The 25,839-nt window shown below is 44.8% G+C and overlaps 2 protein-coding genes and 1 pseudogene across 5 annotated transcripts in view; 2 read left to right on the top strand and 1 right to left on the bottom strand.

Annotated features, from left to right (window-relative positions):
• Positions 1-4,453: 4,453 nt before the first annotated feature.
• The window catches only part of AFF4 (ALF transcription elongation factor 4), an 89,427-nt gene continuing 68,041 nt past the window's right edge, over positions 4,454-25,839 (top strand). For all 4 annotated transcript variants that reach the window (XM_015140774.3, XM_015140771.3, XM_078005165.1 and 1 more), the window contains exon 1: positions 4,454-4,820. The gene's annotated coding sequence lies outside the window, so the exon portion shown is untranslated. The remainder of the gene's footprint in view (positions 4,821-25,839) is intronic.
• LOC106998946 (uncharacterized) lies at positions 6,613-7,488 on the top strand. The gene is given in 1 exon segment (XM_015140775.3): positions 6,613-7,488. A coding segment is annotated over 1 exon segment (609 nt). The 5' UTR covers positions 6,613-6,756; the 3' UTR covers positions 7,366-7,488.
• Positions 19,900-20,157, bottom strand: LOC114678904 (V-type proton ATPase subunit e 1 pseudogene; annotated as a pseudogene).

Raw genomic sequence — 25,839 nt, 5'->3', positions numbered from 1 at the left:
ATGGTTTTGGCTCACCACAACCTCCATCTCCTGGGTTCAAGCGATTCTCCTGCCTCAGCCTCCTGAGTAGCTAGGGTTATAGGCATTGGCCACCACGCCTGGCTAATTTTTGTATTTTTTAGTAGAGATTGGGTTTCTCCATGTTGGTCAGGTTGGTCTTGAACTCCCAACCTCAGGTGATCTGCCTGCCTTGGCCTCCCAAAGTGCTTGGATTACAAGCATGAGCCATCACACCTGGCCAGAAGCTTCTTATTTGCAGAATAATGCCAAATAAAAGGCTACACTGGCCATTCCTCCCCTTTTTGGTTTTTAAATAAGGTTTCATTTTGTATTGAAAAAGTAAACTATCCTTTACAGAACAAAAGCATATCATTATTTGCGTTAGCCAAATAACATTTACTTCAAAATAAGCAAGGAAACTTACTTATAAAGTTTGTTATATATTTTCAATTTGCACCTTAATACTCATCTTTAATCAAAATTATTATGGTGTGGCCAGGCGCGGTGGCTCACGCCTGTAATCCCAGCACTTTGGGAGTCTGAGGCGGGCGGATCACAAGGTCAGGAGATTCAGGTCATCCTGGCTAACAGAGTGAAACACCATCTCTACTAAAAATACAAAAAATTAGTTGGGTGTGGTGGCAGGCGCCTGTAGTCCCAGCTACTCAGGAGGCTGAGGCAGGAGAATGGTGTGAACCTGGGAGGCGGGGCTTGCAGTGAGCCACTGCACTCCAGCCTGGGTAATAGAGCGAGACTCCGTCTCAAAAAAAAAAAGTTATTATGGTGTAAAGTGACAAATACTCTTTTCTTTTCACTCTCCATCCCCTCAACCCCCCAACCTATACAGCCTTGTAAGTCTTCTTAAGCAGAATTTGAAAGTAAATGAAATAGGCACAATTTCTGTGTAGGATAATTTGGTAATATCTATCAAAATTAAAAATCCTTTTGATCTAAAGATTCCAGGGTAAGGATTTCTCATATAGGTATAATTTGCTCATTATATGAGGCTGTTTTTCATTTTTAATTATTTTAACTTTTTGAGACAGGGTCTTGCTCTGTCACTGAGACTAGAGTGCAGTGGTGGTGGGATTAGGGCTTATTGCAGCCTTCACCTCCTGGGTACAAACGATTCTCCCACCTCAGCCTCTCTAGTAGTTAGGACCACAAGCCTGTGCCACCACAAATGGCTAATTTTTTATTTTTTGTAGAGATGGGGTCTCACTATGTTGCCTTGTCTTATATGAGGTTATTCATTGCAGCTTAGCATGTAATAGTAATGGCTTGGCAACAAGCTGAATATCCACCTGTAGGAGATTGGTTAAATAAATTAGGATATTTGCATAAGTGGAATATTATTCTGCCTCCAGGAAGAAAAAGGTAGTTCATTATATACTGATACAGCAGAATGTCCAAGACATTTTTCTTTTCTTTTTTTTTTTTTTGTTGAGACAGGGTCTCACTCTGTCACCCAGGCTGAATGGCACGCTCTCAGCTCACTGCAGCATCGACCTCCTGGGCTCAGGTGATCCTCCCACCTCAGCCTCCAGAGTAGCTGGGACTATAGGCACGCACCACCACATCCAGCTAATTTTTTTATTTTTCGTAGGGATGGGGTTTTGCCATGTTGCCGGGGTTGCTCTCAAATTCCTGGTCTCAAGCGATCAGTCCCCCTCGGCCTCCCAAAGTGTTGGGATTATAGGCCTGAGCCACTGTGCCCAGCCTATCCAAGGTATTTGAAGTGAGAAAAAAAGGACTGAACAGCGTATATAGTGTGTTACCTTTTGTGTAAAAAGAAGTATCCCTATATTTTAATGTATTACTTACAAATATGTAGGGAAGGGTACATTATACAGTGCAAAGTGATTGCCTTCCAGGACTGGAACAGCTAACAGAGATGGGAGAATCAATTATTTTTTACTGTCATGTTTCGAATTTTGTATGAAGACATTTTCTAATTTATATAGCTCTATAGAGAAAATGTATATAAATAGTGAAGCTTAAAAGAAATAGTAGGTAGTCAGGAATTCTTTTTTTTTTTTTTTTTTTTTTTTTTTTTTTGAGACAGAGTCCTGCTCTGTCACCCAGGCTGGAGTGCAGTGGTGCAATCTCTAGATCTCGGCTCACTGCAAACTCCGCCTCCTGGGTTCAAGCAATTCTCCTGCCTCAGCCTCCTGAGTAGGTGGGATTACAGGCACGACCACCACATCCGGCAATTTTTTGTATTTTTAGTAGAGACGGGGTTTCACCATGTTGTTCAGGCTGGTCTTGAACTCCTGACCTTGTGATCCACCCGCCTCGGCCTCCAAAAGTGCTGGGATTACAGGCATAAGCCACCGCAGCCGGTCGGTAGTCAGGAATTTTAGAAATGACAAAGGGCTGGGTGCTGTTTGGTGGCTCACGCCTATGATCCCAGCACTTTGGGAGGCTGAGGCAGGCGATAGCTTCAGCCCAGGAGTTTCAGCCCAGACTGGGCAACATAGTGAGACCCTGTCTCTACCAAAAACAAAACAAAACAAACAACAATAAAAAACCCACCCCAAAAAAACAAAAACAAAAGAAGTATACTTCTGTTGCTACCTTTGAGGCTCACAAAAGCATTTTTCATATTTCTTATACTACTTGATTACAAAGTTCCTCAAAACTTTTGAATCTTATTAAAAACAATATCTGAATTGATCGCTTCAGAATCAGAAAGTAAACAGCAAAAAGAAAACAAAAAACTTAATAAGGCTTCTTCAGTGAAAGTAAACAGGTAAGAGACATGAGATTATATTAATACTTTGCTTTTTCTTTTTTTTTTCTTTTTGAGACGGAGTCTCGTTCTGTCGCCCAGGCTGGAGTGCAGTGGCCGGATCTCAGCTCACTGCAAGCTCCGCCGCCCGGGTTTACGCCATTTTCCTGCCTCAGCCTCCCGAGTAGCTGGGACTACAGGCGCCCACCACCTCGCCCGGCTAGTTTTTTGTATTTTTTAGTAGAGACGGGGTTTCACCGTGTTAGCCAGGATGGTCTTGATCTCCTGACCTCGTGATCCGCCCTTCTTGGCCTCCCAAAGTGCTGGGATTACAGGCTTGAGCCACCGCGCCCGGCCTCTTTTCTTTTTTTCTTTTTTGAGACGGAGACTGGCTCTGTCGCCAGGCTGGAGTGCAGTGGCACGATCTCAGCTCACTGCAACCTCCCCTTCCCAGGTTCAAGTGATTCTCCTGCCTCAGCCTCCCAAGTAGCTGGGACTACAGGCACATGCCACAATGCCCAGCTAATTTTTGGTATTTTTAGTAGAGACGGTTTCACCATGTTGGCTAGGATCGTCTCCATCTCTTGACGTCGTGATCCACCTGCCTCGGCCTCCCAAAGTGCTGGGTTTAGAGGCGTGAGCCACCACGCCCGGCCAATATCTTCTTTTTGAAATGATGAACAAAAGGTTCATCCCTGGACAGTTACCCTATTAGATTCTATGAGACCTTTTGAAAACCCTGTCAAGTCTGTATCATTTTACTCTCTGAGTTAAATTATGGCTTGCCCTGACTGGAACGATGTTTAGAGGTGAAAGAAGTGTTCAGAATGATATGCGAAGAAAAACATTAGTGGTCCGGGTGCGGTGGCTCACGCCTGTAATCCCAACACTTTGGGAAGCCGAGGCGGGTGGATTGGTTGAGGTCAGGAGTTCGAGACCAGCCTGGCCAACATGGTGAAACCGTGTCCCTAAAAAAATACAAAAATTAGCGGGAGGTGGTGTCGCCCGCCTTTAATCCCAGCTACTCCGGAGGCTGAGGCACGAGAATCGTTTGAACTCGGGAGGTGGAGGTTGCAGTGAGCCGAGATAGCGCCATTGCACTCTGGTCTGGGCGACAACAGCGAGATCTGTCTTAATAAATAAATAAAAAGAAAAACATCAGTGGCAAAAGATGTTTAGATGACGAAGAAGGAGGGACAGTTTGGCTTCTTAGGATAAGTTTACTGGAAATACCGAACAGCCTCCTGCGTCCTTTGCTTTTTTGCTGCACCTATTGAGGACTCGAGGCTTCGACACCTGGAACCACGTCTAGGGGGCTCCAGGTTGGGTCGGATCCCCACCAGGGGCGTGGGTCCCTCACCTGAGCCCCAGAACCGGCATATCCGGTTCGGCCCGGCCCCGCCCTTCGGAACCTCACTAGCGGGCTACGCGCAGGAGGGCGTGCGCTCCCGGATGTGCAGGCCCTGTCCTGCCCTGACAGCCCTGCCCGAAGCGGCCGCAGTGCCCAGAGGCTCAGGCCTAAACCGCTCGGGCGGGTCCTTTGCCTGGCCCGGGTCATCGGACCCAACAGCCGGGCACGTCACCACCCCGGGCGTCGCCTCCCGGCCCAGCCGGCCAACAGACCCCCGCCCCCTACTCCCCCAGCGGGGAGGGGCGCAGAGGCATCACGTGACGCCCCGTACCCGCCCGGCCCTGGTCACATGGTGGCACGGCCGCTGCGTCAGTCACAGCCCTGGCTGCGGGAGTCCAGCTGCCGTCGCCGCCGCCAGCGGACGGGGCGGGGATCCTGGTGCCAGGTCCTCGTCAACCTGCCCCCGCCGCCTCAGTCAGCCGTCCCAGCCCGGGCCCTACCGTCATGGAGCGGTGCGGGGCCTACGCCTGTTCCGTGTGAGGCGCGTCGCTGCCGCCGCAGCCGCCTTCGCTTGTCGAGGCCTCCGGAACCCCCGCCGCCTCCCGGAGCCCCTCGCCCTTGGCAGCCTGTCACCGCCCCCTGGGCGGGCTCGAATGCGCGTCCGGTGAAGGTGCAGGCCCGGCGCCGCCACTGCCGCAACCAGGAGATGGTTCGGGCCTAGCGGAGCCGGGACTGGAGGTAAGAAGGGCCGACAGACTGACCGAGGGCCGGGCCGGGCTGCGGGGGTTGTGGCCGGGGCCAGGTGGGGTGGGTGGGGGGCCCCGCAAGTTCCGCGGGGAGCCTCGGGGAGACCCTCCGGGCTGGGGCTGCTCGATCAGGTTTCACCCCTCCCCTCATCTTCGCGTCCCACCCCACCACCTTCCCGCAAAAATAAGAAAATAAAAAAAGCTAACCCAATCCTAACAAAAATTCCCAGAAATCCATCTGTTTAGTGTTTCTCCTTTCCTCTTTCTTCCCTCAGGCATTCCATCGGCTGATTTGTTACTTTTTCATATCCTCCTCAATTTCAAATTATTTCTACTTAAAGAGAAAATAGGCCCAGATTCTGGCTAACATTACCCAACTAGTTCTCGCTTTCCTTCTCGCGATCCTGCGCACCTCTCCCACACCCCCACCCCCGCAAAAAAAAAAAAAAAAAAAAAAAAAGGAAAAATTTCCGCCTTCGACTTGTGAAGGGGATTGACTAAAAATGGGAACGTGGGGGGTATAATTCTCGAATACTGCCCCCCACAACTTCCGAATCGGTCTGTTACCTAGTTATCCCAGTAGCTTGTGCGTGGATATTGATGTTTAGGCCTTTCCTCCAGCTGCCTGTGCTTGGGGTTAATCTCGTAATTGACGTCAGTGCTTTGTTCCTTCTACTTTGCTGTTTCTTCCACTCTTTGAGGATGGATCATGGAGTACAGGAGTTTTGGGAGTAACCTTATTGCCTTTTCGTTTACAAACAATATTATTTTCAGGAAGTGGAAGTACACATCTGAAATGTTTGTATATGGAGTTCAAGGCGAAGAGTTCGATTTAGGGTTCTCGTAGTTTTGTCAGTTGTAATTCAGAATTATGCGGTTTCTTCCCTGCTGGCCATATGGAAATTTTAAACTAAGGCCAGTCACTTTTCCATTGACCAATGTTTTTCTTGATGGAATCTAAGCTATTGTCTGTGAATCGACTGTAAATGTAACATAAAATGTGTGCTAGTTTTAGGGCTCAGATGTGAAAAGCGCAAAGCTTCGTTTCTATATTGATTCTGCGCTTCATAAAGTGCTTTTTAAAACTCAACTGGCCTTTAACTTATCAAAATTGAAATATTTATGAGAACTTTCTTAATTCGGGATTTGATAAAGAGCCTTTGTGGTCTGTGAGTCTGCCTAGAATCATCTTTGGTCATATGTGCATAAAGAAGTGTTGGCAAGTGGCCACTTGGTTTTCAACAAAGCTGGCTTATTTAAATTTCTCAGGTTCGTTTTCCTTGTTATCACTGCATCTTTCAGCTCCTAAATATAAAAACAATTCCCAATAAGTTATTTTAAGTTATTTTTCAGCGTTAACTTACTAAAATCCTGGTAGCAGTCAAATTTTTCTTTTTTTTATTACCAGCAGTTTCTTTCAATTTGTGGTGGTTTGCAGGCTGGTACTTTGATTTTTGTTAGCTCTGTAGAAACAGTAGGCAAATTTTACTTTAAATAAAATTTTGCTTCAAGTGGGGACAAGATAGGGTGTCTGAAAAAAGAGCCTAGCTGTGTTAATTGGAACATGATCTACAGTTTGGGAGTGTAAGGTGAAGCTGTGTAATTAAGAATTCTTAAAGGTAGAATATTTTTGTTCTGAATCACTTTCTACTTGTCAGATTCTCACATTCAGGTTGATACATTCTCTTCTGTATACTCTTGAGTTGTTGTATCCTTTTCGTAACAATATATTCTGCAACCGGGCCTGGTGGTTCACGCCTGTAATCCTAGCACTTTAGCACTTTGAGAGGCCAAGGTGGCGGATCACCTGAGGTCAGGAGTTCGAGACCAGCCTGACCAACATAGTGAAACCCCCATCTCTACTAAAAATACAAAAGTTAGCCAAGTGTGGTGGTGCACACCTGTAGTTCCAGCTACTTGAGAGGCTGATGCATGACAATCAAATTAGCCAGGCATGGTGGTACACGCCTGTGGTCCCAGCTACTTCAGAGGCTGAGCTACGAGAATCGCTTAAGAATCGCTTGAACCGGGAGGCAGAGGTTGCAGTAAGCCAAGATCACACCGCTGGAGTGCAGTGGCTTGATCTCTGCTCACTGCAACCTCTGCCTCCTGGGTTCAAGCGATTCTCCTGCCTTAGCCTCCTGAGTAGTTGGGACTACAGGTGCATGCCACCATTCCCGGCTGATTTTTTTTGTATTTTTAGAAGAGACGGGGTTTCAGCATGTTGGTCAGACTGGTCTCGAACTCCTGACCTTGTGATCTGCCCGCCTCGGCCTCCCAAAGTGCTGGGATTACAGGCGTGAGCCACTGTGCCCGGCCAATCTGGGCGATGTCTCAAAACAAACAGAAGCCCACTATATATTTTGCATTGTAATTTTCTTTTTTTTCTGTCTCTTGCAGATATTGAGGGATGCATAATAATTTTCTTATAGATCTGTTACAGGGTCTTTGAGGAAGTACTATATTTATTCCTCTTTTTATCTTCCTCAGTATTTTGCACAATTACTAGATTGAATTTGAATGTGATAATATTTTGAACTTGAAATTGTTCTATCAAGTTATCTAAGATTTCACAAAAAGGTAAAGCTGTATGAGCAAAGGATCAGTATTTGAAAGGGAAAAACCAATCAGTTTCAGAAGATGAGACAGAATATGAAGCTTTCTAGAAGTTATGCATTTTGCCTTTTTTGAGAAGGTAAGGTAAATGCCATGGTTTTATGTGTACCTAAGAGGAACAAATAAAACAGGTATTTCTTCCTTTGTGGCCATCTACTGGTTTAGAATGGAGTTCAGAATCTATGAGGACTTGACTTTTCTTTGTGGTATTTTAATACAATCAAAGAGGTATTCTGAAGTATTGAGAGCACACCTGGACAATGACCCAGAAGTACAGCATGTACTATAAAAAATTGATGACTTAGATTTTTTTTTTTTTTACTTTAGCTTTATTCTACAGATATCTCACTATAAAGACTTTTCTATGTGATATAAAGGTTCCCAGCTCTCCTGCATTCTTATTATGTTTTACCCATTCCCTTATTCATTTCCTCTGATAAGTTGGAACAATTCTATTTGATTTCTGGGAGGGTGTTAGCTAGTCTCAGTTATTGTGAAAGCTGGTGACTAAAGACTGCATAAAGCTAACCTGGCCTGTTAGCTTGCCGCTTTTTCCTTTGGTTTAAGAAAAGCACTCCTACTGGCCAGGCGTGGTGGCTCACGCCTGTAATCCCAGCACTTTGGGAGGCCGATGCGGGCAGATCATGAGGTCAGGAGATCGAGACCATGCTGGCTAACACGGTGAAACCCCATCTCTACTAAAAAAAAAAAATACAAAAAATTAGACGGGCGTGGTGACAGGTGCCTGTAGTCCCAGCTACAAGGGAGGCTGAGGCAGGAAAATGGCGTGAACATGGGAGGCGGAGCTTGCAGTGAGCGGAGATGGCGCCACTGCACTCCAGCCTGGGCGACAGAGTGAGATTCTGTCTCAAAAAAAAAGAGGCCGGGCGCGGTGGCTCAAGCCTGTAATCCCAGCACTTTGGGAGGCCGAGACGGGCGGATCATGAGGTCAGGAGATCGAAACCATCCTGGCTAACATGGTGAAACCCCGTCTCTACTAAAATATACAAAAAACTAGCCGGGCGAGGTGGCGGGCGCCTGTAGTCCCAGCTACTCGGGAGGCTGAGGCAGGAGAATGGCATGAACCCGGGAGGCAGAGCTTGCAGTGAGCTGAGATCCGGCCACTGCACTCCAGCCTGGGCGGCAGAGCAAGACTCCGTCTCAAAAAAAAAAAAAAAAAAAAAAAAGAAAAGCACTCCTACTTGTTGTTAACTCCCTATACATACCCTTCTTGGTTATTTGAAGTGTTACTCTAATATATGGAAGAGAGCAGTAATATATGCTCCAGTTACTGAGTTTTGGCACATCATCTGCATTCCTATTTGTCTTGATATTCATTTTCACTGGTATCATATCTTGGAAATTTTAACAGTACAGGGGCACAGAAAATATTAGAACCACCAAATTCAATTCCAGAGTATTCCGAAACATTTTAATACTAGAACTACCTATTCTATTTTTGAAGAAAAAAAATCTTACCTAACTACCTGCTTTATCAGCTATTCTTTGTTAAAAAATCTGTAACCTGGCCGGACTCAGTGGCTCATGCCTGTAATTCCAGCACTTTGGGAGGCCAAGGCGGGAGGATCACGAGGTCAAGAGATCAAGACGATCCTGGACAATATGGTGAAACCCCGTCTCTACTAAAAACACAAAAATTAGCTGGGCGTGGTGGCGTGTACCTGTAGTCCCAGCTCCTTGGGAGGCTGAGGCAGGAGAATCACTTGAATCTGGGAGGCGCAGGTTGCAGTGAGCCGAGATCGCGCCACTGCACTCCAGCCTGGCAACAGAGCAACACTCCATCTCAAAAAAAAAAAAAAAAAAAAAAATCTGTAACCTGAGGAATGTTCTGACAGAAGGCATTTTATGTAACTTTTTCTCTCTTGGAGTGCTTAATGAACGATGTTGGTGGCTTTTAGGCAAGGAAACATAGCTTATTAGTGGATACTGTTTTAAACTAATTACTTCAATAATCATTTCCTAGGACAGGTAAGAGAACTTCATGTATTCTTTTCCCAAGGTTGTTGGGTAGAAGAAATCAGGGACTGACATGAATAGATTGCACTGGAAAGCCAGTATGGTTTGATTATCCAGAGATCTGTTTGGGGACAGGGCTTCCTGGGGTTGCTTTGGGCCTAATAGCTCTCCCAGGATTTTGTCAGTTTGGAGTTGCCTAGTGGGTTATGACTTTTCCTTTTCATGTCATCGTTGGGGAAGGTACAGTTTTATGGAGAGGTGAGTACCAGCCAATACTCTGCAGAGACACACCTTCTCACCTTTTTGCAGTTGCTTCCATTTCTCCCAGTTGGAATATTATTTCTTCTATCTTGTTTCTTACCTGTTAAAATTTCACCATTTTTAAAGGCCTAATTCACATTTCATTGCCTTCTTGAAGTTTTGCTTAATTCTTCACTCCATTCCAATTGTGATCTACTTCCTTTCAGTCTTTGCATCACTTTGTAGCTCCTTTTTTTTTCTTTTTTTTTTTCGAGACAGGGTCTCACTCTGTCATCCAGGCTGGAGTGCAGTGGTGTGATCTTGGCTCACTGCAACCTCTGCTTCCCAGGCTCCAGCAATTTTCATGCCTCAACCTCCCGGGTAGCTGGGACTACAGGTGTGCACCACCGTGCCCTGCTAAGTTTTTTTGTATTTTTTATAGAAACGGGGTTTCACCCTGTTGTCCAGGCTGGTGTACCTCTTTTAATTATTTGTTATGCAGCTACTGTGGAACTATAGCCTGCTGAGTAACGTCATGAAAAATGTATTAGAGAAGACACTAGTAAAAGAAGGACTGTAACTGTTGTAATATTTCACTATGTGTTTCTAAAATATAAAGATTAAAACAATAATCACAATATTATACACTAAAAAAGTAACACTAATTCCTTAGTATCATCTATATCCAGTTAAGTGTTCACATTTCCCTGATTATAGTTTTTGTATTGTTTTTACAATTTGTGTGAATTAGGATCCAAATAAGGTCTGTATATATTACATTGGGTTTAGGTGCATATGAGCCCTCTTTTTTTTAATCTGTAAGTTTTCCTCTGTCTTTTTATTGTGGTTATTCCCATATAGTTGGTTTGTTGGAGAAGCCAGGTCTTTGCCCTATGATACTTCTCAGAATCTAGATTGTGTTGATGAGATCCCAGTGGTTTCATGTAATATGTTCTTTTGTCCCTTGTATTTTCTGTACATTTTATTTTATTTTTTTATTTCTATTTTTTGAGATGGAGTCTCGCACTGTCACCTAGGCTAGAGTGCAGTGGCGTGATCTAAACTCACTGCAACCTCTACTTCCTGGGTTTCAAGCAGTCCTCCTGCCCCAGCCTCCTGAGTAGCTGGGACTACAGGTGCCTGCCACCACACCCAGCCAATTTTTGTATCTTTAGTGGAGACGGGGGTTTTGCCATGTTGACCAGGCTGATCTCGAACTCCTAACCTCAGGTGATCTGCCCGCCTCGGCCTCCCAAAGTGCTGGGATTATACATGTGAGCCACTGCACCCAGCCTTTCTGTAGCTTTTAATAGTTAACATCTAGAAGTCTGGCCTGATTTACCATTGAATTAAATAAGATTTTAAATTAATAATAATTATTTTTTTGGACAGGGTTACACTCCATTGCGCAGGCTGGAGTGCAGAGTGCATGGGGCGGTCATGGCTCACTGCAACCTTGATCTGCTGAGTGCAATCCTCCTGCCTCAGCCTTCTAAGTAGCTAGGACTACAGGCACGAGACACCATGCCTGGCTAAATTTTTTGGTTTTTGCAAAGATGGGGTCTTGCTGTGTTGCCTAGACTGGTCACAAATTCCTGGCCTGAAGTAGTCCTCCCACATCAGCCTCTCAGTGTGCTGAGATTCCAGGCATGAGTTACTGCACCTGGCCATCTTTACTTTTTTTTTGAGACGAAGTCTCACACTGTCACCCAAGCTAGAGTGCAGTGGTGTGATCTTGGCTCACCGCAACCTCCACCTCCCAGGTTCAACTGATTCTCCTGCCTCAGCCTCCTGAGTAGCTGGAATTACAGGCGCCTGCCACCACGCCCGGCTAATTTTTGTATTTTTAGTAGAGATGGGGTTTCACCACATTGGTCAGGTTGGTCTCGAACTCCTGACCTTAGGATGTCCCTGCGTCAGCCTTCCAAAGTGCTGGGATCACAGGTGTGAGCCACCTTGTCTGGCCCATGTTTACATTTTTAAATGGTCGGAAAAAGTCATTTTTTTTTTAGCAAGTGAATATTTTAGGAAACTCAGATTTCTCCCTCTCTCTCTCTCTTTTATTTTCCCCTGAGATGGAGTCTTGCTCTGTTGTCCAGGCTGTGCAGTGGTGTGGTCTCGGCTCACTGCAACCTCCGCCTCCCAGGTTCAAGTGATTCTCCCTGCCTCAGCCTCCTGAGTAGCTGGGACTACAGGCCTGCGCCACCACGCCTAGCTAATTTTTATAGTTTTGGTAGAGATGGGGTTTTGCCATGTTGGCCAGGCTGGTCTTGAACTTCTGACCTCTGGTAATCTGCCTGCCTTGGCCTTCCAAGGTGCTGGGATTACAGGCATGAGCCACCGGGCCGGCCAGGAAACTCAGATTTCAATGTCCATAAATAAAGTTTTATTGGAACACAGACAACACACCCATTTGTTTATGTATTGTCTGTGGCTGCTTTTGCTGCTGTGATGGCAGAATTTAGTAATTGTGACTATATGGCCTGCCAAACCTGAAATATTTACTTCCCTAAAAACATTCGTTGAATCCTGCCTTAGCAGATCAAATGGGCCTTAGTGGATACTTGGGTTTGAGGATTTTCTTAGCATTGAGCAGTTAGTTACAAGGTCCCTATTTACTGTGGTGGCTGTTAGGGTTTTTTGTTTGTAGAATATGTATATTTGTCTAATACGTATGTGTATAATACACACATACATTACATATATTACATGTATTATATATTTATATATTACACATCTTGTGCATTATATATACTATAAAATATAGTAAATATAGTTTATATTATATATAGTACATATAGCATATGTTATATGTAGTATATATAATATACTTTGCTGTATATTATATACTATATAATCTATGTAATACATGTTGTATATTTTTTAATATATATATTTTGTTTGTTTGTTCGTTTGTTTTTTTTGAGACGGAGTCTCGCTCTGTTGCCCAGGCTGGAGTGCAGTGGCACGATCTTGGCTCACTGCAGCCTCTGCCTTCAGGGTCCAAGCGATTTTCCTGCCTCAGCCTCCTGAGTAGCTGGGATTATAGGCGCATGCCACCACTCCTGTCTAATTTTTGTATTTTTAGTAGAGATGGGGTTTCACCATGTTGATCAGGCTGGTCTTGAACTCTTGACCTCGTGATTTGCCCACCTCAGCCTCCCAAAGTGTTGGGATTACAGGCGTGAGCCGCCGCACCCGACCTGTATAGTTATAGGTACACTATTATGTAGTATACTATGCAAGTGAGCATTACCGCCTGAGCTCTGCTTCCTATCAGATCAGATTCTCATAGTGATACGGACAGGAGGCAGGGAAATATTGGCTAGAAGAGGGTGGGACACCTGGTGAGGGCCCCTCAAGCCTGGACCCATAGCCCTAAATAAGAACTTCACATCCCTGTTTTCCTGCCTGAATGTTGCCTTTTCCATAACTACCCTGGCCCACCACGCTCCCCTGCCACCCAGTACCCATAAAAACCCCAAGCTCCACTAGCAGAGGAACAGAGTGGTACGGCAGAGAAGGAGAGAAGAGAAGAAGTAGAGAAGAAGCAGCTGGATACCAGAGACTATGGGTTGGAGAGGATTTCAGCTAGGGACAGCTGAGCTCCAGGGGAAGATTATCTTCCCACTCCATCCCTTTTCCAGCTCCCCATCCTGCTGAGAGCCACTTCCACCACTCAATAAAATTTCTGCATTCACCATCCTTTAAGTTCATGTGACCTGATTCTTCCTGAATACCAGAGAAGAACCTGGGTACCAAGAAAGCAGGATGTGAAAGGCTATCACCCTGACCTTCCACTGAGCTTAACACTTAGCCATCCGTGGACAGCAAATGAAAAAAGAGCATTGTTTGTAACACACACTGTCTGGGGCTCCAGAGGTCGTGGGCAACCACCCCTAGATGCTGCCATGGGCCGATATGGGGTTCATTCCTGCTAGCACCCAAAGGCTCCTGCACCGATTCACCCTGTGTGCTCCCCCTCCCGCAAGGGGTTTGAGCATGGTGGGTAAGCAAGTGAGCCACCTCTGTCGCAAGTCATGTGGTGGGGTCGAGGGAACTATGCCGTGTCAATAGGAGCTCAAACCCTGTTGTGAACTGCACATGCAAGAGATCTAGGTTGCATACTGCTTCTGAGAATCTAATGCCCCATGATGTGAGGTGGAATGGTTTTCTTTCAAAATCATCTCCCCGCAACCCCTGTCCATCCATGGAAAAATTGTCTTTTGTGAAACTGGTCCCTGGTGCCAAAAAGATTGGGGATTGCTCATCTGCATGACTTTCCTGAATCTGGAATGCGTACCACGTGTTCAAGAAGCCCAGGGAAAGGCCCTTGGAACTGGAAGGGACTGGTAGAAAGTATGAGATTAATCTGATGAGGAGACGAGTCAGATCAAGTAGAATATTGTAAGCCATGTTGAGGACTTTAAAATTTACCTAAAGTTTATCTTAAGGTAAACGGAAAGCTTATTTTAAAATTTTAAGCAGGAATTAGGCAATCTGACCTGATTTGCATCTTAGAAAGATTACTTTGGCTGCTGTATGGCATATAAAGAGAGACTGAGGGAAGTAGAAGTCCAATTAGAAAGCCTATAGCGTTTATTCAAGCCAGAGATAAAATGTTGTGTGTTTTGAACCATGGCAGTGGAAAAATAAGTGAGGAGGGAGATTCAAAATATATTTTGGAGGTTATGGTGATGGATTGGATTTGGAAAGAGATTGAAGGAAGAATTCAGCAAAAGCAGTTGGCTCGCTGGATGCACTACTATTGGGATGAGGATCACTGGAGGAGGAGTGGTTGGCGGTAAGGGAAAGCAGATCAGAAAATTAATTTTAGATGTATTAAGATTGAGATTTTTGGGACTGGGCATGGTGACTCATTACAAAGTTACTGTACTCCCAGCACTTTGGGAGACTGAGGTGGTAGGATTACTTGAGGCCAGGAGTTTGGGACCGGCCTGGGCAATATAATGAGATCTTGCCTCTACAAAAAATTAAAAAGAAAAACAAAATTAGCCAGGTGTGGTGTCATGCACCCTTTAGTCCCAGCTACTCAGGAGGCTGAGGTGGGAGGATCACTTACCTAAGGAGTTTGAGGTTACAGTGAACTATGATTGCACCATTGCACTCCAGCCTAGGTGACAGACTGAGACCCTGTCTCTGAAAAATAAAAAATTACAATAAAAACAAAAAAAGAGATATCTTAGTTTTGAAGCCTTTGGGATTAAAAAAAGGTACACTTTTTTTGTTTTTTTGTTTTTTTTTAATAGATTCTCCCTATGTTGCCTAGGCTGGTCTTGAACTCCTGAGCTCAAGCAGTCCTCTTACCTTGCCTTCCCAAAGTGCTGAGATTACAGGCATGAGACATAGTGCCTAGCCCTGATTTAGATTTCTTAGATAGCCAAAGAGCATTGTCAAACAGGTTCCTGGATGTGCGGTTTTGTATTTCAGAAGAGAAAGTATCATGGGGAGCATATGTGGGCATTCTGGTTGTAGGCATAGAGTTTTTTGTTTTTTGTTTTTTGTTTTTTTTTTGAGATGGAGTCTCACTCCGTCACTTAAGCTGAAGTGCAGTGGCACGATCTTGGCTCACTGCAGCCTCTGCCTCCCAGGTTCAAGTGATTCTTATGCTTCAGCCTCTCAAGTAGGTGGAATTACAGGCATGCACCACTATGCCCAGTTAATTTTTTTTGTATTTTTAGCGGAGACAGAGTTTCACCATGTTGGCCAGGCTGGTGTTGGACTCCTGACCTCAAGTAATTCGCCCGCCTTGGCCTCCCAAAGTGCTGGGATTACAGGTGTAAGCCACCACGCCTGGCCACATAGAGATATTTTAAGCTTTGGGAATGTAAGGAGAGGATATAAAATGAATGAGAATAAGACCCATGGCTGAGCACCAGAGGAGCACCAATTTTGAAGATGTCTGGTAGGTAGGATGGGAAGAGCCAGAGGAGCTGGGGACGCTGGGAAGGCTAAGTGTTACAGTGCCAAAGAGTGTATCAAGGAGAAATAAGTGGCTGAATGTATTGAATGGTAAGTCAAGTAAAATGGTAAAATATCTGTTGGATTTAGCAATATGGAAGTTGCTAATGATCTTGGCAAAGAAATACGATGTGGGAAATTGTAAACAGAATGTTGGGAAATTGGAAACAGTAGAATGTTGAATAGTGATTGGATACAGCATTTTGGAAAGTATTAATAATTTGGCTGTATCTACTAAAGTTGAAAATGCTCATCCTCTGCAGCCCAGTAGTTCCACTTCTAGCTGTCTATTCTAGAAGAACTCTCACTCATTGGTGCGAAAAGATGTGCATAAAAATGATCATTTAGTATTGTTTTTAATGGCAGAAAAAGGGGAAACTACCTAAATATGTGTCATCTGGAGAGTAGATAAGTAAACTGTGTGGATATACAGTGAAAATAATGGATTATTTATTTTCCATTATTACAATGGAATACATTTCCATACATTACAATAGATTAACCTTGTAATGCTGAGCATTAAAAAAATTGAGTTGTTGGCCGGGCGTGGTGGCTCAAGCCTGTAATCCCAGCACTTTGGGAGGCCGAGACAGGTGGATCACGAGGTCAGGAGATCGAGATCATCCTGGCTAACCCGGTGAAACCCCGTCTCTACTAAAAAATACAAAAAACTAGCCGGGCGAGGTGGCGGGCGCCTGTAGTCCCAGCTACTCGGGAGGCTGAGGCAGGAGAATGGTGTGAACCTGGGAGGGGGAGCTTGCAGTGAGCTGAGATCCAGCCACTGCACTCCAGCCTGGGCGACAGAACGAGACTCCATCTGAAAAAAAAAAAAAAAATTGAGTTGTTAAGAGTATACCTTTTTAGTAACGTTGAAAAAATATGCAAAACAATTCAGTTTCTTATTCAGAGATACGTACATAAGTAGTAAAAGTATAAAGAAATTCCTGACTTGGTGTGATGACTCATGCCTATAATCCCAGCACTTTGGGAGGCCAAGGTGGGCTGATCACCTGAGGTCAGGAGTTTGAGACCCCATCTCTACTGAAAATACAAAAATTAGCCTGGTGTCATGGCAGATGCCTGTAGTCCCAGCTACTCAGGAGGCTGAGGCAAGGAGAATTGCTTGAACCTGGGATGCGGAAGTTGCAGTGAGTTGAGATTGTGCCACTGCATTCCAGCCTGGAGAACCAAGTGAGACTCTGTCTCAAAAAAAAAGAAAAGAAATTCCTGAGAATGATTGACACCAAAATCAGAATAGTATCTACTGCTTATAGGGGGAGAGAGTACTTGGAGATGTGATCCAGGAGAAGTACACAGTAGCCTTCTACTATGTTGGTAATGCTTTATTTCCTAAGGTGGTTGTTTGATGGGTAGCACAACTGTTCACTGTATTGGTCCTTACCTTTTGGGGTAGCATTTTATAAAATGAATGGTTGCTGAGGAAGTGGAGAATCACCAAAAGTCCTTTTGAGAAGCTTGGCTGGAGAGAGTTGGGGGCCAGTGAAGACTTTTTTTTTTTTTTTTTTTTTTGGAGACAGAGTCTCGCCTTGTTGCCCAGGCTCTGGAGTGCAGTGTCACGATCTCTGCTCACTGCAACCTCTGCCTCCTGGTTCAAGCGATTCTCCTGTTTCAACCTCCTGAGTAGCTGGGTCTACAGGTGTGCATCACCATGCCCAGCTAATTTTTATAATTTTAGTAGAGACAGGATTTTGCCATGTTGGCCAGGCTGATCTCGAACTCCTGGCCTCAAGTGATCTGCCCGTCTCAGCCTCCCAAAGTGCTGGGATTACAGCAGACATGAGCCACCATCCTGGCCTTCTTAAAATCTTTTTTAAAGAATATGTTTGAATGCTGATGGAAAGGATTCGAAGGATTCATTAGAGATGGAGAAGTTGAAGTTATTTGAGAAAAAGTCGCGACTGCTAAAGGTCTAGAAGACAGCAAAATGAGGATAATTGTTCTTTGTTAGGAAGATTTGAGTTTTTTTCCTTTGTCACTGGGAGGGAGGAGAATAGATGTAGACGCTGATAGTTTGAAAGCTGATGGTTGATTGATAAAAATATTTTTCTTCCATTGTTTTTTAGTTTTATTTTATTTTTGACATGGAGTCTCGCACTGTCGCCTGGGCTGGAGAGCAGTGGGGCGATCTTGGCTCACTGCAACCTCTGCCTCCTGGATTCAAGCGATTCTCCTACCTCAGCCTCCCGAGTAGCTAGGATTACAGGCACCCACCACCATGCCTGGCTTGTTTGTTTGTTTGTTTATTTATTGAGACGGAGTTTCACTCTTGTTGCCCAGGCTGGAGTGCAGTGGCACAATCTCCACTCACTGCAACCTCTACCTCCCGGGTTCAAGCGATTCTCCTGCCTCAGCCTCCCGAGTAGCTGGGATTACAGGCATGTGCCACCATTCCCGGCTAATTTTGTATTTTTAGTAGAGACATGTTGGTCAAGCTGGTCTGGAACTCCCAACCTCAGGTGATCCGTCTGCCTCGGCCTCCCAAAGTGCTGGGATTACAGGTGTGAACATCGCACCCGGCCAGGCCCAGCTAATTTTTTGTATTTTTAGTTGAGATGGGATTTCACTATGTTGGCCGGGCTGGTCTCGAACTCCTGACCTCGTGATCCACCCGCCTCGGCTTCCCAGAGTACTGGGATTACAGGCGTGAGCCACCTTGCCCGGCCGCTTTTTATTTTCATTTATTTATTTTTGAGACCAGGTCTTGCTCTGTTGTTGGCCGAGCTGGAGTGAAGTGGCACAAACATAGCTCACTGCAGCCTCAAACTCCTGGGCTCAAGTGGTCCTTCTGCCTCAGTCTCCAAGTAGCTAGGACTACAGGCATGCACCACCTTGCCTGGCTAATTTTTACTTTTTTTGAGACGGAGTCTCGCTCTAGGGCAGTGGCGCCATCTCTGCTTACTGCAAGCTCCACCTCCCGGGTTCATGCCATTCTCCCGCCTCAGCCTCCAGAGTAGCTGGGACTACAGGCACCCGCCATCACGCCTGGCTAATTTTTGTGTGTGTGTATGTTTTTAGTAGAGACCAGGTTTCACCGTGTTAGCCAGGATGGTCTCGATCTCCTGACCTCATGATCTGCCTGCCTCAGCCTCCCGAAGTGCTGGGATTATAGGCTTGAGCCACTGTGCCCGGCCTAACTTTTACATTTTTTAAGAGATGAGGTCTCACTTTGTTTCCCAGGCTGGTCTGGAACTCCTGGGCTCAAGTGGTCCTTCCACATTGGCCTCCCAAAGTGCTGAGATTGCAGGTGTGAGCCACTGGGCCTGGCCCATCGTTTCTTAAAGCAGAAAAATAATTTATTCCAAAAGATGGCAGAGAGCCAGGTATGATGGCTCATGCCTGTAGTCTGAGCTACTCTGAAGGCTGTGGCAGGAGGATTGCTTGAGCCAAGGAGTTTGAAACAAGCCTGGGCAACATGGCAAGACCCATCTCAAAAAAAAAAAAAAGACAAAAGATGGCAGAGATAAGATTTTCATCCTGAAAATATAATTTGGTGTAGTTTTGTTGGGACAGATCTTCCCTCTCAATATGCCTTCCTACCGACTGCCCCACTGGAGTCTTGTTTGCCTAATAGCGGTTTTTAGACCCTTCACTGATTCCCATTTTTTTTTTTTTTTTTTTGAGATGGAGTCTCGCTTTGTCGCCCAGGCTGGAGTGCAGTGGCCGGATCTCAGCTCACTGCAAGCTCTGCCTCCCGGGTTCACGCCATTCTCCTGCCTCAGCCTCCCGAGTAGCTGGGACTACAGGCGCCCGCCACCTCGCCCGGCTAGTTTTTTGTATTTTTTAGTAGAGATGGGGTTTCACCAGGTTAGCCAGGATGGTCTCGATCTCCTGACCTCGTGATCCGCCTGTCTCGGCCTCCCAAAGTGCTGGGATTACAGGCTTGAGCCACCGCGCCCGGCCTGATTCCCATGTTTTGATAAGGCAAGAGCCATCTTCAAATCTATAAATTCCAAGGGATAGATTAATACATTTCTTAGAAGAGAGCATCTTCTGACTTACAGGAGTCCATAAACATTGTGTGGAATCAGCATAGTTTAGGTTAAGTACACACATAATTCATCAAAGTGTAAATCAGGTGAAGGAAAAAAATACTGCATTGTGAGAAAGAAAATTCAAATGTGTTATGAACATTTAAGGCAGCTGATGCCCTAAATAGGCAGAGTCAAAGAAGGTGGCCTGCATTTGGAGGTAATTTTGCATCCAAAAAGGGATTCACTTTCTTGATTTCAATCACTGAACACTGTAGAACATGTCTTCTTCCTCAAGGCCAATGTTGCTTCAGATACCAGGTGGTTTCATCTTTCAAGCATGTTGCATAGAGAGGGTTGTACTGGGCCAGAATTGCAGTCAGCCAAAAGAGAGCAGCAAACTGAACAGGTCACCATCATAGTGATGATAACTCCCCAGTTAGGCCCCTTAGGGATGAACCAGGGCACAAAGAAGCCAACAAAGCCCCAGGACATGCTCATCTCTGTGAGGCCATGATACACCATGTTTGCTGCTGGAGCTGCCTCTCTCTGATTTTTAGTATTCTGTTTTTTAATCTTTGTCCATTAAGACAAGGTTATTTGTGAATGGAAGTTAGGATTGTGGGGAGTCATAGAACTTCATGAAATACTTGTGAGGAATGGGAAAAAGCATTCATCAGAGAAAAATAGTACAGTTTCACTTTGGGAGGCCGAGGCGGGCAGATCATGAGGTCAGGAGATTGAGACCATCTTGGCCAACATGATGAAACCCTGTCTCTATTAAAGTACAAAAGATTAGCCGGGCATGGTGGCATGCGCCTGTAGTCCTAGCTACTCGGGAGGCTGAGACACAGGAATTGCTTGAACACAGGAGGTGGAGGTTGCAGTGAGCCGAGATCGTGCCACTGCACTCCAGCCTGGCGACAGAGCAAGACTCCATCTCAAAAAAAAAAAAAAAAAAAAGCACAATTTCTGGGAAACTTTGAGGGTCCAATTGAGAGTGATTTATGAAATACAATGAGAAATTCAGATAATACATAAGGATGTGATGAAGGAAGCAAAAACGTGTGGAATTGTTATCTTTGCTTTCATGTTTTTCACTACATTATTTTAAACCTGAAGGCTATAGAAGTCTCATGACTAACTTTGGGGCAAAGGTCCTTCTGTGCTAAATATTGTCTTGGGACCTGATGTTTTGTTATTGGCTTTGATCTCTAAGTGTACAACCTTTGTTTCCCTGACTTGTAGGAAGGGACCTCTTCAGACTGTCTCATGGGTAGAGAAATCCTACCAAATGAGGCCAAGAGGGATTACGTACTGTTGAGGCTTTGTGCTTTAACATAGTGCATTGTGGTAAAGTTACAGTTTAATAGCAGTTGTAATATACTGGATTTGAAAATAATTGAAATCTTAGCTTAAACCTCATTTTGAAATACTTTCGGAGTTTAAATCACTCAATAATCTTATAACTGAATGGCTCCGTTTTTCAGTAGGATAGTTATTCTAAGACACTAAGTGAAAAAAAAAATTGTAACAAATTCTGACCTCCACTTGAATGGGGAAAGTTAGAGTACACATTTTACACTAAACTGTTTTCTTTTCTTTTTTTCTTTTTGGGGACAGAATCTCACTCTGTTGTGCAGGCTAAAGTGGAGTGGCACAATCTTGGCTCACTGCAACTTTCGCCTCCCAGATTCAAATGATTCTCTTGCCTCAGCCTCCCGAGTAGCTGGGACTACAGGTGCATGTCACCACACCTGGCTAATTTTTGTAGTTTTAGTAGAGATGGGGTTTGGCCATGTTGGCCAGGCTGGTCTCGAATTTGTGACTTCAAGTGATCCACTGCCTCAGCCTCCTAAAGTGCTGGGATTACGGGTGTGAGCCACAACGCTCGGCTGTTTTAAATTTTTTAAAATTAAAATTGTAAAAAGTCACGAAGTGTTTTATATACTTATTTAATTTATTTATTTGAGACAGAGTCTTATTCTGTCGTCACAAAGTGCAGTGGTGTGATCTTGGCTCACTGCAACCTCTGCCTCCCGGTTCAAGCAATTCTTGTGCCTCCACCTCCCAAGTAGCTGGGACTACAGGAGCACGCCACCACGCCTGACCTAAAATGTTTTATAACTAATGTATGTGTTTATAAAAAAATTATAGAATGAATGTAATTCATAGGAATACGCATTTAAATTTTTATTTTTACGGTGTACTAATTTTTTTATTGTGGCAAAATATATATAACATAAAGTGTACTATTTTAATAATTTTACATATACAATTCAGTGGCATTAAGTACATTCACAGTATTGTACAATCATCAACACTGTTTCCAGAACTTTTTCATCATCCCAAACAGAACCTCCCCACCTCTATTCTATTTTCTGTCTCTATGAATTTGTCTATTCCAGGTGCCTCATATTAAGTAGAATCATACAATATGTGTCCTTTTGTGTCTAACTTATTTCCCATAGCATAATGTTTTCAAGGTTCATCTATGTTGTAGCATGTATCAGAATTTCATTCCTTATGGCTAAACAGTATTCCATTGTATATATATACCACATTTTTCTTCTCTGTGTTGATGGATCACCATCTGTTGATGGATATTTGGGTTGTTTCCATCTTTTGGCTATTGTGAATGATGCCACTGTGAACATTGGTGTACATGGATCTGTTTGAGTCTCTGCTTTCAGTTCCTTTGGATATATTCCTAGGAGTAAAATTGCTGGATCCTACGGTAATTATTTGTTAAAGTTTTTGAGGAACTGCCAGTCCATAGCAGCTGCACCATTGCACATTCCCACCAGCAGTGCACAAAGGTTCCAATTTGTCTACATCCTCACCAACATGTGTTGTTTTGTGATTTTGTTTTTATCATAGCCATCCTAATGGGTGTGGAGTGATATTGTGGGTTTTTTTCTCATTAAACTTTACTTGTTTATTCTTTTTTTGAGACGGAGTTTTGCTCTCGTTGCCCAGGCTGCAGTGCAATGGCGCAACTTGGCTCACCGCAACCTCCGCCTCCTGGGTTCAAGTGATTCTCCTGCCTCAGCCTCCCGAGTAGCTGGGATTACAGGCATGTGCCACCATGCCTGGCTAATTTTGTATTTTTAGTAGAGACGGGGTTTTTCCACGTTGGTCAGGCTAGTCGCGAACTCCTGACCTCAGGTGATCTGCCCGCCTCAGCCTCCCAAAGTGCTAGGATTACAGGCGTGAGCCACCGTGCCCGGCCTGTTTATTTTTATTTTTATTTTATTTCATTTTATTTTATTTTGAGATAGAGTCTTGCTCTGTCGCCCAGGCTGGAGTATAGTGCAGTGGTGCAATCTCGGCTCACTGTAACCTCCCTCCACCTCCTAGGTTCAAGCAATTCTCCTGTCTCAGCCTCCCAAGTAGCTGGGATTACAGATGCACGCCACCATGCCCAGCTAATTTTTGTATTTTTAGTAGAGATGGGGTTTCACCATGTTGGCCAAGCTGGTCTCGAACTCCTGATCTAAGGTGATCCTCCCGCCTCGGCCTTCCGAGTGCTGGGTTTACAGGCATGAGCCACAGTGCCGGCCTTGTTTGTCTATTTTTAAAACTAGGCAGTCAACTGTGATAGTGAGAAGGGGTCAAAGACTAGAACAAGGAGTTCAGTCTATAACTTGACTGTGAACAATCAGTTGAGATAACTGACTACCTTGGAACCAGCCTCTCATTAAACTTTGTTTCATGGGTCTCAAAATTCTGAGATGGATTCTTTGTCCTGTTGCTTCCATTAAACAGTACTAATTTAAAAACTAGTAATTTAAAACTGCCATGTGAAAAAAACTCAAAGTGGATCACAAAACAGTCATATTTTCCTTCTGAAGGTTTTACCATGCACTGTTATCATTAACCAGTCTCTTACTGTTAAACTTAAATGGCCAATCAAAACAAACAGTTCTGAGACTGTTCTTCTACCATTGATTGAGAGTGGGGTGGCAGGTATTAGGGATGATATTCATTTAGTCTTCTGAGCTTTCTGGGCAGACTCGATGATATTGCCAGGTCCAGGAGCCTTCTTGTCCACTGTTTTTTTTTTTTAATTAAAAAAAAATTTTTTTCGAGTCGGAGTTTTACTCTTGTTGCCCAGGCTGGAATGCAATGGCATGGTTACGGCTCACTGCAACCTCCATCTCCTGTGTTCAAGTGATTCTCCTGCCTCAGCCTCTCAAGTAGCTGGGATTACAGGCACCTGCCACCACACCTGGCTAATTTTTGTATTTTTAGTAGAGATGGGGTCTCACTCTGTTGACCAGGCTGGTCTCGAACTCCTGACCTCAGGTTATCTGCCTGCCTCAGCCTCCCAAAGTACTGGGATTACAGGCGTGAGCCACGGCACCTGGCCATTTTTAAATTTTTTGAGAGTCTCACTCTGTCACCTAGGCTGGAGTGCAGTGGTGCTATCTTGACTTATTTGAACTTCCACCTCTCAGGCTCAAGCATTCCTCAGACCTGTTTCCTGAGTAGCTGGGACCACAGATGCATGCCACCACACCCAGCTAATTTTTTGTATTTTTGGTAGAGATGGGGTTTTACCATGTTGCCCAGGCTGGTCTCAAACTCCTGAGCTCAAGTGATTCTCCTGCCACAGCTTCCCAAAGTGCTGGGATTACAGGCATGAACCACTTTGCCTGGCCTTATCCTCTGTTTTGATGACACCCACAGCAACTGGCTGTCTTGCATTATGAACAACAAAACAACCCAGAGGATAGTCAGAAGCTCTCAACACACATGGGCTTGACAGGAACCATATCAAAGACGCGGGAGTATTACCAGATTTCAAGAATTTAGGGCCATCTTTCAGCTTACCACAATGGCAATCAGTCTTTCCCTTCAGCTCAGGAAACTTGCAGGCAGTGTGAGCCGTGTGGCAGTCCATTACAGGAGCATAGCCAGCACTGATTTAGATTGGGTGGTTCAGGTTAATCACCTGAGCAGTGAAGCCAGCTGCTTCCATTGGTGGGTTATTTTTCCTGTCACCAGCAACATGGCCATGATGAACATTTTTGACAGATATGTTCTTGACATTGAAGCCCCCATTGTTCCCAGGAAAAACTTCACTCAAAGCTTCATGGTATATTGCAACAGATTTGGCTTTAGTTGTAACATTGACTGGAGCCAAGGTGACCGCTTGCAGAGCGGTCTTTGGAGAGACAGACACAAGGGCTTGTCAGTTGGACAAGTTGGTAGTAGGATGCAATCCAGAGCGTCAAGTAGAGTGTTTACACTAACATTGCCATCTTTATAGGTGACTTTCCATCCCTTGAACCAAGGCATGTTAGCACTTGGCCCCAGCATGTTGCCATCGTTCCAACCAGAAATTGGCACAAATGCTACTGTGTTGGGGTTGTAGCCAACTTTGTTATTGTAGGTGCTGACTTCCTTAACCATTTCCTTGTATCTCTTCTGTCTGTAGGGTGGCTAAGTGGAATCCATTTTGTTAACTCCAACAATTAGTTGTTTCACATCCAGTGTGTAAGTCAGAAGGAGATGCCAGCTTCAAATTCACCAGCTGCAACAATCAGGGTAGCACAGTCAGCCTGAGATGTGCCTGTGATCATGTTTTTTTTAAATGTCTTTGTCTTGGGGCATCAACTAGTTACATAATACTTTTTGGCCTCAAGTTCCCACAGGGAACTATCTTCAGTACCACCACCCTCACACTTAGCTTTCAGTTTATCCAAGACCCAGGTGTACTTGAAGGACCCCTTTTCCATCTCAGTAGCCTTGTAGAGACTGGGTCTCATCATGTGGCCCAAGGTGGTCTTAAACTCCTGAGCTCAAGGGATCCTCATGCCTCGGCCTCCCAGAGTGCTGGGATTACAGGCATGAGCTACTGTACCCAGGTGATAAATGGTGTTTTGTCAAGTGGCAGGATTAATACTATCTGACATGGGCCGGGTGCAGTGGCTCACACCTGTAATCCCAGCACTTTGGGAGGCTGAGGCGGGTGGATCACCTGAAGTTGGGAGTTTGAGACTAGCCTGACCAACATGTAGAAACCCCGTCTCTACTTAAAATACAAAATTAGTCTAGCATGGTGGCACATGCCTGTAATCCGAGCTACTCAGGAGGTTGAGGCAGGAGAATCACTTGAACCCAGGAGGTGAAGGTTGCGGTGAGCCCTGATGGTGCCATTGCACTCCAGCCTGGGCAACAAGAGCGAAACTCCCGTCTTGG

This window comes from Macaca mulatta, chromosome 6 (genome assembly GCF_049350105.2).
Source record: "Macaca mulatta isolate MMU2019108-1 chromosome 6, T2T-MMU8v2.0, whole genome shotgun sequence".
Lineage (NCBI taxonomy): Eukaryota > Metazoa > Chordata > Mammalia > Primates > Cercopithecidae > Macaca > Macaca mulatta.
The sequence above is the reverse complement of the archived record's forward strand: the minus strand, read 5'-3'. Positions and strand labels throughout refer to the sequence as shown.